At 48.8% G+C, this 13,074-nt stretch overlaps 1 protein-coding gene across 1 annotated transcript; it reads right to left on the bottom strand.

Annotated features, from left to right (window-relative positions):
• Positions 1-5,839: 5,839 nt before the first annotated feature.
• On the bottom strand, positions 5,840-7,281 carry Bhlha9 (basic helix-loop-helix family member a9). The gene has a single exon (XM_057776330.1). The coding sequence runs from the start codon at positions 6,877-6,879 to the stop codon at positions 6,187-6,189; it is 693 nt and encodes a 230-aa protein (XP_057632313.1). The 5' UTR covers positions 6,880-7,281; the 3' UTR covers positions 5,840-6,186.
• Positions 7,282-13,074: the final 5,793 nt, after the last annotated feature.

The following is a 13,074-nucleotide window of genomic DNA, read 5'->3' as shown; positions in this document are numbered from 1 at the left end:
CTTCCCTCTAGTTCTTTCTCCCCTGTTTCTGCTCCTCGATTCTCTTCATCTTGTTTCCTTTCCCTTCCCTGTCTCCTTGTTTTGTTTCACCAGAGTGACCTAAAGCCACCAAGGGTTCACAGAGAAAGTATAGCTTGAATGGGGCACACGAAATCATTTAAAATTCCAGAGTCATGCGTGATGTGGGAAACCAGAGTTGGGAGCACCGTAGAAATCATAAGTTCAAATCTGTTGCTTTCATAATTCAGAAATAGAGGCTCATAGAAGAAACACTCATCTCAATGTCATCTCAGTCAGATGGCTTTCCCTGGCCTATGTCCTGGGGCTGGGGAGGGGCAAAACCTGCCACAAGGTGGGGGCAAAACTAGCCTGCAAGGGGGGGGAGAAGGGAGGAGCAAAACCAATCACAGAGGGAGGGGACAGGGGAGATGACTTTGGTTGGTTTCAAGTTTATTTCAAAAATATTGCTCCTAGCAGAGGTAGAAAGGGAGTTAACTTCACCGAGATCTGGCTGGAGGAAAAGAGGAAGGGAGGGAGGAAGGGATGCCAGATCTGAGGAGGAGTCACGTGTGGGACCCGCCTGAAGGGGGCACCTGGGAGACTGAAAGCACACCTGGGAACTAGTTTAGAAATTCTTTGAGGAATTAAGGTGAATTTTCTTTTTCTTTTCTTTTTTTTTTTTTTTTTTTTTTTTTTTTGGTTTTTCGAGACAGGGTTTCTCTGTGGCTTTGGAGCCTGTCCTGGAACTAGCTCTTGTAGACCAGGCTGGTCTCGAACTCACAGAGATTCACCTGCCTCTGCCTCCCAAGTGCTGGGATTAAAGGCGTGCACCACCACCGCCCGGTGAATTTTCATGTTTGATAAATTAAGCTTTATTAAAGAATTTTTTATTCAAGGGTTAGGCATAGTGGTAAAATGCTTGCCAAGAAACGGTGAGGTAGAACCAGGGATCCCCCAGTTTGTGGATTAGTGAGGTCCTGGTTCAGACAGAGCTCTGACTTAATATAGAAGGGAAAGACACCCACTGCCAACCTCTGGCCTCCGCAACACGTGCACAAACTGATGTGCAGCAGCAGACGTGGCCATCCCCCACACATACACATGCTTTCCACCTCACACACATACATATAAAAAGGGGACTTTTATTCAGTAAGGCAAAGGCATTGTTATTTGCAAAGGCAGCCCTCTAGGGAGACACTGTCTATCTCAGACCTCGGAGTGACTCTCTCTATCTCAAGCCAGGAGGTAGGCGAGGGGAATGAACCGGGTGGGTGACCCTGCCTAGGAGTTTGGGAAACTAAGCTGATTAGTTTCAAATAGAAAAGGCCGTCCAAGGCAAGGAAATGAGGTCCCTGACAGTGATGGGGCTCCTCTCATAAGTACCCAGGTACAAAGGAGGCAGGTTACAATGTGGGAGCTGTTGCTTGGATAAAGGAACCCAGGCCCAGCCTAATCCAAGCAACTTGTGGCTCTGAACACTTGAAATGTGACTAATTTAAATAAAAATGTGCTGGTAAAAAGAATATTTCAAGTAAATAAATATTGGAGGGAATCAGACATAAAGAGACCTTTTTGACTTAATAAAAGATACAAGAAAAAAGGGAATCAAGATGCCCCCAGTGTGGTCTTGGGCAGGAGCAGGACAGGGGCCTGATGGGCTAGGATGGGGGGGGGACCACCAAGTCTGGTTGACCAGTGTCAAATACTGAATCTGCAGTGCCACCTAGTGGTTGACACTGATAGGTGACTGACCAGAGTTGGGGGTTAGCAGAGAAGTACATAGATGTTTTGGTATTCCCAGATGACTCCAACCTGGCCAGTGGCATAGTGTGTAGTAGTCCCAGATAGGGTCCCTTCCTGTTTCTGCCTCCCCAGAGCTGGGGTGACAGGGTGCTGGATGCTGGTTTACATGGGTGCTGGATGCTGAGCCCATATCCCCTGGTATTCACTAACTAAGGCATCTCCCAGGTCTCTAACGCATGGTGTTTTTTTCCTATCTCCCCCACCTATTTCCTTCTTTTCTTAAAAAATATTCTTAAAGCTGGGCAGTGGAGTTGCATGCCTTTAATCCCAGCACTTGGGAGGCAGAGGCAGGTGGAGCTCTGTGAGTTCAAGGCCAGCCTGGTCTACAGAGTGAGTTCCAGGACAGGCTCCAAAGTTATGCAGAGAAACCCTGTCTCGAAAAACCAAACAGAAAACTTCTTATTACATGTGTCTATTTTGTTGGGGGTGGGTGCATGTATTACATGTGTCTATTTTGTTGGGGGTGGGTGCATGTATTACATGTGTCTATTTTGTTGGGGGTGGGTGCATGTATTACATGTGTCTATTTTGTTGGGGGTGGGTGCATGTATTACATGTGTCTATTTTGTTGGGGGTGGGTGCATGTATTACATGTGTGTATTTTGTTGGGGGTGGGTGCATGTATGTACCACGGCAAACATGTGAAAGTCAGAGGACAACTGGCAGGAGTTGCTTCTCTTCTTCCACTACGGAGGCTCCAGAGGTCAAACTTAGGTTGTCAGGTTTGGCAGCACATGACTTTACCAACTGAGCCATCTCCCTAATCCTTAACAATTTTTTTTTGTTTTAAGTTACTCCATATAAGAATGGGGGTTTCGGTATTTTAATATAATGATATTGGGACCTAAAGAGCTTTGAACTCTGACCCACTCCTGTTCACGTGACCCAGCCTGCCTGAAGAGGAGAGTACTGAGCCCTGTCTCAGCTGGACAAGGAGATTGCTGAACCCTCCTGAGCTGTGAGGACGCTAAAAGTACTGAGACATTTGTATTCTCTGCCTTTGACAGGCTTAGTGGCACGGGCTTGTGAGCTCATCACTTCTGAGACTGAGGCAGAAGGATGGAGAGTTCCTGGCCACCCAGGCGATACAAGCAGGTACTCTCAAAAAAAAAAAACAAAACAAACGAAACACACACACAGTGAAAACTGGGCATGGTGTTGCACACTTTTTTAAAAATATTTATTTATTTGTTATGTATACAATATTCTGTCTGTATGTCTGAAGGCCAGAAGAGGGCACCAGACCTCATTACAGATGGTTGTGAGCCACCATGTGGTTGCTGGGAATTGAACTCAGGACCTTTGGAAGAACAGGCAATGCTCTTAACCTCCGAGCCATCTCTCCAGCCCCAGTGGTGCACACTTTTAATCCCAGCACTCAGGATTTAACAGGCTGGAGAAATGGCTCAACTGTTAAGAGCCCTTGTTGCTCTTGCAGGGGAGCTGGGCTCAACTCCCAGCATGCACATGGTGGTCCACAACCATTTGTAACTTTAGTTCTAGTGGATCTTCTGATCTCTTTAGGCACCAAGCATGTACACGGTGCACATACATACATGCAGGCAGAACACACACACAAAATGAATAAATTACACAAAAAATCAGTAAGGGGCTGGAGAGTGTGTGTGGCTCTTGCAGAGGACCCGGATGCAGAGGAGCAGAATTCAGCTCCCAGAACCCATATTAGGTCACTCACAACCACACTCAGCTCCAACTCCAGAGGATCTGGCACCTTGTCTGGATTCTAAGGACGCCTGCGCTCATGTGCTTGCTCCCCCCCCCCCGATTAAAAGTAATATGAATAAAACTTTTAAAAAGTTCAGTCAAACTTTTAAAAATACCAAAACTTCTACTACTACTACTACTACTACTAATAATAATAATAATAATAATAATAATAATAATAATGTAAAACTTATATTAAAAAAAATCCCCTTGAGAGACTCTTTGGGGGATGTTTACCTCAGTCTTGCATAGATAAGGAATTTCTTTGTCCATATCAGTTTTTATAACTTTTGGCCACAGCAGCACTATTGCAATGTGCGGTCCCTTTCTGGAATTTGCTTTTAATATGCATTTTTAAGTCATACCATTATATTCTTCTCTCTCTCTCTTTTTGCTATGTTTGGACAAACCCATCCGATCTTAGTTGATAAGCTTCATCTCTTTAATAAATCTCTAATTTATTGTTCTTTTATAGGAACACTCATCTAGGAGAATGGATATGGTCTTGGGAAGCAATTTTTTTTCAAAACTCATGCTAGAGTTATAGAAACTTTTTGTAGAAAATTTATGTAGACACATAATTGAGACTCTTCTGGCTTAGGCTCTCCCTAAAGCATTGGGGAGGGGAGGCAGCTCCTGTTAGGTTGGTACACACACGCACGCACACATATTCATGAAGTCATACATCTACATAAATACATATATAATACGTATGTGCCAAAAGATTTCATGAAAGGTGAATACATATCAACATACCGGCACTCGAACACAGAGTCCTAATGAAGCAACAAGAGGAACCATGTTGCAGACTCCACAGCTTCTAAACACCTTCCCAGAACACAGTGTCTTAAGACAACCTCGTGAACAGATTGATTAAATAGCCTCCAGTCAGGGCTTACGGCAGAGCTGAGCACTGCCAAGTGCTTTCAACGTGTCTCATTTGCTCTGCACAGCAGCTTGTGGTGTAGCTACTGACTGTGGAGCCATTATACAAAGAGGTTAAGTGGTTTGCTCAAGGCCCCTCAGCTGCTGAGCTAGGAGAAGGCAGGCTGAGTTCATTCAACTCTTGCATGTGATGCATATCCTAATCCCACCCACAGGAGGCGCCATCGATGTCCTTAGGTGAAGAATGTGATGGGGGGGAGAAAAACCTTATTATCTTAGAATTTAGGAAAATAGGATTTGCTATGTATTTATCTTATTTCCATTGTTAAAGTCCCTGAAGGTAAAACAAGGGTAAAGTGTTGTCTGGGTTGCCAGTAACAATTTGCAAATGACTGCTGGAAGCTACCTCAGCCTCCCAGAGGTGGCATCACTGTCCACATCAGAAGTGAAGTGACAGGGAGGCCGATCCCAGGCAGGCCCAGGTTCGTTCCTTTTCCTGCGTCCATCCGCTTAGGGACCTGACTGAAGCTAGAGTCTCACGCTTCGCTCCTATCTAGGCCCAGAGCAGAAGCCTTCACGTGGACTGTTTCACAACTTTGGCTGTGGAAACAGGAGCCTTAAGGCTATGGCTGGAGACAAGATGTCACAGAAAGCAGAGGGCTTCAGTTGTGACCTTGAATTTCATCTCGACTGTGCTGAGAAACCTTCATTCTCCGAGTCCATTCATGCCTGTGGCATCTGTCCAGCCTCCATTCAGAGGTGGCAACACCCCAGCAAAGAGTGCCTGCCGCAATGAGCGCCCCGCGCAGGAGCCCCTCCTATAGACAGCTGGCCAGCTCTCCATAATTCTCAGGGAAAGGTGTTCCTGTGTCTCCCTTGGCTTTGGCCTGAGACCACCACTCTTCCCCAACCCACTCCTCAGAATCCTTCCTGGATTCCAAGTCTATCTCTCTACGGAAGCCGGACGCTCTATTGGCTGTGAGCTCTGCCTATCACTCTGGGTCCCTAATGGACCCCTTGACCTTGCCCTCAACCTCCCCCTCCCTGCGACTTGCGCAGGCTCTCTTCTCGAGGCAGCCTAGACTGAGGCTCACTGCAGACAGCAGTCCGGCAGGGAGACTCACAGGTAAGGTCACAGTGACCTTAGCATCTGACGCCCCATTAACTTCCTCTAGCACAGGGAGGAATTTCTCTAATGCCTCTTTACCGGGGTCCCGATCTCATTGCGCCCAGCCATTCCCGGGTTTTGCTATAAACCAGTGCATGGATGCCTACTGGGGGCTGCAATCCCTACCCACCCTTCCAAAGTAACCCTCAGGTTCCCAGGCTTTCCTATCACACTAGGTAACTGAACTCAGTGGAGCCCTGGTGGTGGACGGACAAGACACTTTCCTTTTTATTTGGTCTTTTTCCCGGCCTCTCAGATCAACAGCAGCCCAGACATGGTAAGAGGGCCACAGCATGTGCCCTCAGATCAGAACAGCTGTCCACCACAAAATTCCACGAGTCCCACTGTCCAAATGCAGCAAGAGCAAAGGAGGCCACTTTCCAGGAAGAAAAGGTTGGTCAAGTCCAAACCTAAGATCTCACTCCTTCAGCACCCCAGGCTAGGGTGTGGGAAGGCTGCCCTGGCCCCCAGAGTTCCTTCCCGCTGTTTAGGCAGCCACTCAAGTCGCACCCCATCCAGTTTTGCTCTGTCCGGGAAGACTTTTTACAGTCTTCTCTTTTGCAGTCGTCATTCTGCCAGCTAACCCGATTTCCCTCTGGGGCGAGTCAGGAGTGCTGGTAGCCCATCCCGGAGCCCCACCGCCACGGAATCGATCCAACAGGGGGAGTCCCGGGACATCGGCGCCAGCTTCCCCCGGAGGCCTGGGCCAAACCGGGCCCTTCAGCCACCACCCTGGGCCGCCCCAAGTGCGCGTGCGGGGAGCACGAAGCGCAGCGCGGTGCAGGCGGCACTAAGGAGTTGGTGGCATCCCTGCGCACGAGACCAGGCGCTGGGGTCGGGGACGCGGACCGAGGAGTACTGAAGCCGGAGTCCCCTGCGCCTGAGCCTTGAGCAGCTTGGCCATGACACTCCAGGTGGTTGCAGGGCCAGCGGGGCGCCGGGTTGGCACGCAGGACCAGGGAGAGCGCAGTGATGCGGTGTATGGCCCTGCGCAGCGTGGCGATCTTGGAGAGCCGCTTGCCACCCAGGTCGTGTTGCAGCGCCCGGCGCAGTGCGTTGAACGCCTCGTTGTAATCCAAGATGCGCTTACGCTCCCGCACGTTGGCCGCCATGCGCCGCGCCTTGGACCGGGCGGGCCGCTCGCGCCTTCTGCCTGTCGCCTCCTCTGCTTCATCCAGGCTGCGATTCAGCGCTCCGAAATTCCTGCCAGCCTTGGGGCAAGAGCGCCCCAAGTCCTCCAGAGAACCCTCACTCCGCTTCAGTTCCCTGAGGCCTAGTCCTGGCGTGCCTCGGAGCATGGCCTATGCCCTGGCCCTGCAGCTTTTGCTTCGGGTCCAAAGGGCTGCTGGTCCACTCTGACTGTTGGCGCTCGCTGGCTGGACACTCTCTGGACAGGCCCTCTCTAGCCGGGCTTTATGACACCACGTGGCTCCCCGCCCTCCCAGTCCATCCATCTCCCTCCTCCTGCTTTATTACCTGCCCCCAGGTAAGATGGTGAGGGAGGAACTGAGAGGAAGGAAGGAAGCGTGGAAGGAAGCGTGCAGATTCTCGTACACAGGACCAGCTGGGTAGCCTGGCCACGCCCGAGGCGGTGCTCTAGTTGTCACAGGGAACATGCTTGTTCTGCTCACAGACCCTCTGGTGCGTCTGGGTTCTGTTTCCGTCTCCTGTCCCCAGATAGAATGCCACATTTGCTTCTGGGCAAGAGCGCAGGCAGGCTTTCGGGAGAATAGCAATGGTGGATTGTGTGAGTTTTAAGAACCCCGAGTAAGGGCACCTGCTGCCAATCTGTGGGCAACCAGAGTTGACACTAAGGTTTAGCATGACCATCCCAGAAGAATCCAGAAAGGAGGAGTAGATCGGATGCAGCAGGTAACCTTGAGCTACCACTGTGAGGCTGGTACGGATTCTGGGTTGGGGTTTGGATTGAGCCCAGCATTTCTCCTACCTCTCTCGTGCTCCCCCGTCTGCAGACAGAGCTGGGCTGAGTCAGAAGCAAAGACTGAGGAAGACTTTTATTTCTGGCTTGTCTTGCAGTACGGTCAGAGAGCAGCCCTTAAAGTCCAGGGCCTTGGAACACCGCTATTCCACGACACAGTATGGTTATGGATGCAGTGGACAATCCCATTGCCATCACCAGGACTGGGATTGTAAACAAGATCAAAAAAGAGAAAGAAGAAGAAGGAAGGAAGGATAATGCTTACTCCTAGAAAACATCCCATGAAATTTTAGGAATGCATTCATGGCTTATCAGGAGCAACATATTAAAATTAATCTCATTCCCAGACACATTCCAAATGTTGTGGCACCAGCCAGAATGGGCACACAGGTCGCATTCATGTTGCCAATAACTTCATTACTTCAAGCTGAGTTTCCCCACAGAGGAAAAGAACAGGGGCCACTGGGAAACAAACTTCATGGATTTACATATCTGTCTTGGTCACTTGACTGAAAATAACCTAAAAACTGTATTTTTCAGGGTCAGTTTCTCCAAAATGTCCAATATATGTGGAATAGAAAGCAGCTAAACCCAGTATGTTGCACACATCTATAATCCCAGCACTTGGTGGGTAGAGGCAAAATGGTCAGGAGCTGGATACCAGCTTCAGTTACATAGAAGTTTGATCCCAGCCTGGGCTATATGAGACCTTGCCTCAAAAACAAAACAAAATAAAAATTTAAAAAGTGGCTAGAAGCTAAGTGTAGTAGTGCATGCCTGTCATCTTGGTGCTCAGAAAGGCTGATCAAGATCACCAGTTTGAGGCCTGTTCATATTGCTTATAGGGCCCTTGATTTAGAAAGAGCTGGGGAGGAGGCCTGGGAGTTTAGTTCAGTGGTAGAGTGTCTATGCATAAAACTCTGCTTCAAAGCCTCGTATTACAAAACAAAAACAAACAAATAATAAAACAGCAAAAAAGGCTACAGCAGATATTCCCAGTGTCTGGGCACTACTTCCCACCATCACCACCATCACACTCAAACAATAGGATGCCGGTGAGGATGGACCTCAGAACAGAAGACAGGCTAGGCCAAAGCCCAGGCATCCAGCTCCGGAGTCCACATTCCATCGGTGCTCTACCGTGTCTTTTCACCTGTTGAAGGCCTGCTAGAGACTGCTGAGTTGTGGCCCTGTTCATCCTGGCTAACTCGGGGACTCAAGTCCTTGCCCAGCCTCTAAGAAAAGCCTGACTCTAGGGTGGAGAGCCTTGGACAGGGTGGTGCACTTCAACAGTTTGGTACTAAAGGAAGCTTGTTGGTGATGGGGCTCTTCCTCCATCTGCTCCAGCCAGTGACTCCTTGCTGGGCAAACCTGTGTCCGTCATCTCATCCGCTCACCTCAGTTCCTTTTGTTTTATGTGGAAGATACCTTCTCTGTGGGAGTTTAGCCAGGGGGCTGATGGGATGGCTCGGTCAGTAAAGTGTCCACTGCATAAACAGAGAGACCTCTTCAGATCCTCAGCACCCATATCAAAGCTGGACATAGCATCTATAATTCCAACGCTGACCAGACAGAGACAGGCGGACCCCAGGAGGTCACTGTCAAGCCAGCCTCACGTACTGATGAGCTCAGGTTCAGTGAGAGATCCCATCTCAAAGCTACGAGATGGAGAACAACTAAGGAAGACACTTGGTTAAACTGGGATTGATGGAGGGGGTGTGAAACTAAAGGAAAGCAAACAGATAGGCATCCCCAGCCACAGAATTATTCTACTCAGAACTAAAGGGCCACTCTCCGCTGGAGCAGGGACTGTTTGATGTGGGTTCCCCCTCTGTATGCCGTGAATACCATTGGTTAATAAAGAAACTGTCTTGGGTCTGTGCAGGGAATAGAGGTAGGCAGGGGAAAACTAAACTGAGTGCTGGGAGAAAGGAGGTGGAGTCAGAGAGAAGCCATGTAGCCCCACAGACAGATGCTGGAACTTTAGCCCATAAGCCACAGCCACACGGCGATACACAGATTAAAAAAAAATGGGTTAAATTAATATGTAAGAACTAGCCAATAAGAAGCTAGAGCTAATGGGCCAAGCAGTGATTTAGTTAATACAGTTTCTGTGTGGTTATTTCGGGGCTGAGCTGCTGAGCAGCCAGGAACCAACGAGCAGCTAACAACAACTGTTCCTTCACACAAAGGGACAGGGAGTTTGGGGGTCTTTACAGGGTAGAAAAGGGTTGGATGAGAGATTTCATCTGCAGGTCAGTTCCCCCGCAGTCTTAAAGCAGTGGACACCCAACAGGCACACGCCTTTAATCTCAGCACTTGAGAGGCAGAAGCAGGTGGATCTCTGTGAGTCTGAGGCCAGCCTGGTCTACATAGAGAATTCCTGGACAGCCAGGGCTACTTAGAGAAACCCTGTCTCAAACAAACGAAAAAGAGCAAACACTACTGAAAGTGGTGTGTGTTTCCTCCTCTTGTCCTAAAAGTCCACAGCTGTCGTCAGTCACATCCACTGGCCCTGTCCAGCTGGGCTGTTAGGTCACTAACCCTCCATACTCGATGTCAACTCCTAATCCCCACTTGTGTGCACAAACATGTGCACACACTCTTGCCTGCACGAATACATATACTACACACAGGCACACAAGAAAAAGAGAGAGACAGACAGGCAGACAAAAAGAGTGTAGACAGGCCAAGTGGGAAGCCAAATAAGAATGTGGAACCCTTTCTCAAAATTATTAGGAATTTGAAGATGGGGGCAGACAGCATTTCACCAAGCCCTGGTGTTCAGAAACGCTGCCTCGTTCCCAGACCCACGAGGGTAGGAAAGAGCTCCAGCATTGGGTAGACGCTCATCTGGATACCCAGCAAGACCTTCACTACAGCCAAAGACTGGCAAGCCCTGCACATTCCCGTCACCGTGGACAGATGGAAGGGACCAATCCAAACAAGCTGTCCTTCCTCCTCCATCTCCAGAGAGCTCCCTGGAAGCAAAGGGGAAGGTTCCAGTGGGTGATAAATAGGTTTAAATTGCTTCTGACGCCCTTCTTCCTCCAGTGACTCAGTATTCTAGAACTCACATTCCGCTACGGACACTATGCAGCTTAGTAATAATTAATTATAAAAATAATAATCTTAATAGTACTGATACCGACTTCTGCAAAGTGTTTACTGTAGCCAAGGCTTTGACTAAGTGCTTTTAAGCATACATTATCTTAGCCTCCCAGCAATCCTATATGGAAGGCCTATTATTATAATACCTATTTTACAGACTGCAAACAGAAACTCAGACAAGGAACTTAGGCCAAGCCAGGGAACTGACCCGGAGTTTAACTCCTTTCTGAACTAGGCCTGCACTCCCAGCTCATGAGCACATGTGGTACCCAGAGTCCCCACTGACCACCTGTAGCTGTTAGAAGCCTGGCATTTATTTGTCTTTTGAAGTAAAAGCTTTCAAAGAACTGGGGCTGGAACTCAGTGACAGAACACTCGCTTATCATGAGCAAGGGCCATGGATCGGTTCCCAGTGAGAATTCCCAGGAATCGCCTCGATGTCATTCCACACCAGCGCCACTTGTGTGGTGGCACATACTGCAAATGTCAGCATAGGAAGGCCAAGGCTGGAGGATTGAGAGCTCAAGGCCAGCCTGGGCTACAGAGTGAGACCCTGTCTCTTTGTCTATCTATCTATCTACTATCTAACAATCTATCTATCTATCTATCTATTTATCTATCTATCTATCAATCTATTTTTTTTTTTTTGAGACGGGGTTTCTCTGTAGCTTTGCAGCCTGTCCTGAAACTAGCTCTTGTACATCAGGCAGGCCTCACAGAGATCTGCCTGCCTCTGTGTCCCAAGTGCTGGGATTAAAGGTATGTGCCACCACCACCGCCCGGCCTATTTTATTATTTTCAAGTATATATGTGTGTACATGATGCAGGTGCCCTCAGAGGCCAAAGACAGCAGATGCTTCTGGAGCTGGAATTACAGGTGCTTGTGAGCTGTTTGTCCTGTTTTGATTTTTAAAAGTTCTTTTCAACCAAGCTCTTGTATTTAGGACTGTCTCCAGAGCAAAGCAGTTTGAATGGTTGGTAAAATACACATCAAAGTATAGGTGCTGGAGAGATGGTTCAGCAGTTATGGCACCTTCTGCTTTTGTAGATGGGAATTCAGCAAATGTAAGTACCCGTGTGTGTGTGTGTGTGTGTGTGTTGTGTGTGTGTAAGATGTGTGTTCCTTCATCACCAGTGACTCCAGTGCCAAAGGATCCCATGCCTTCTTCTGGTCTCTTGAGACAGAATTGTAACTTTTATAACCAGCTGTGGTGAAGCACACCTGTAATCCCAGCACTCGGGAGACAGAGGCAGGAGGTTTGCTAAAACCACTTTGGTCCACAAAGCAGGGGACAGTCAGGGTCAGTCAGGGTCTTAACCACAGCAATTTACCTTGCATAAAAACATTGTTCAGGGGAGGCAGAAGCAGGCAGGTCTCGGTGAGTTTGAGGTCAGTCTGGTCTACAAAGCAAGGTCCAGGACAGGCTCCAAAGCCCAGGGTGACTGCAAACACGAGATACTACCGTCTTTCTCTGTTCACTGAGCATTGTGACTTCAGTGAGCAGAGAAAGTATCTCGTGTTTGCAGCTAGCCTGGGCAATTTAGTGGGACCCTGTCTCAGGAGGGAAAAAAAAAATGAGGAGAAAGAGAAAAGAAAAAGAAGAGACCGCAGCTGTGCGTCACTAACTTTGGGACCGCACTTTCTTGATTTTTGGCTGCTGGGTGAGCACTTTGGGATCCCATCAGGGATCTTCAAAGCGCTTCCGCGGCACCTGCGGCGCTGGCCCTGGAGCCGCCCCTGCCGGCCGCTCCGCAGCTCCTGCTCGCCGGGAGGAGGAGCCCCTGCAGGTGATTTAGGGCGGGGAGGTTCCGCTGGCAGCCGCCAAGGTGCCCATTATCGCCCAGGCTGGCCTGGATTTCAGAAATTCTTCTCCGGCGTCGCTCCCTCGGGGGAGCACAGGATCCCACCTTGGAAGAAAACGGAGGAGCCACGCTTAAGAAGAGCACACTTAGGAGAAAGCCGCTGTGTGTCTACCCTACTAGACCCAAGCCCCCTCGCTTTGCCACTCTGACCATGGCTTAGAATGGGACATCATGCTGTTATTCAATAACAGAAGACAACAAAATCAGTATGAACCCGACGCTTTCTGCATGCCATACTAAGTACACTCTACCACTGACCCACGCTTCTGTCGCACAACTGCCAACGACAGAACTATTTTCAAAGGGTTCGATTCCCAGGACCCACACGGCAATCCAGTTCCAGGGGATCAGAAGCCCGCTTCTGAACTGCGCTGAATCACATAGTACATGCAGGCGAAAACAAAATAATAGTTTTAAAAACTTTAAAAATTATCAACTGGGGTTGTTACAGATGGTTTAGAGAAGAGACCAATATGGCCCCAAATCTACCCTGTTGGGGTCCTGGACAGCAAATAATAATTGAGTAATTTTAGTATTGAGGGCTGGAGAAGCCGCTCAATTCCTGGGTGCTTAACTAGCA

Source organism: Chionomys nivalis, chromosome 7 (genome assembly GCF_950005125.1).
Source record: "Chionomys nivalis chromosome 7, mChiNiv1.1, whole genome shotgun sequence".
In the NCBI taxonomy this organism is placed as follows: Eukaryota; Metazoa; Chordata; class Mammalia; order Rodentia; family Cricetidae; genus Chionomys; species Chionomys nivalis.
The sequence above is the reverse complement of the archived record's forward strand: the minus strand, read 5'-3'. Positions and strand labels throughout refer to the sequence as shown.

Excerpts from the sequence above, each read along its gene's own strand:
- Bhlha9 (XM_057776330.1), bottom strand. The coding sequence starts at position 6,879 with ATGCTCCGAGGCACGCCAGGACTAGGCCTCAGGGAACTGAAGCGGAGT.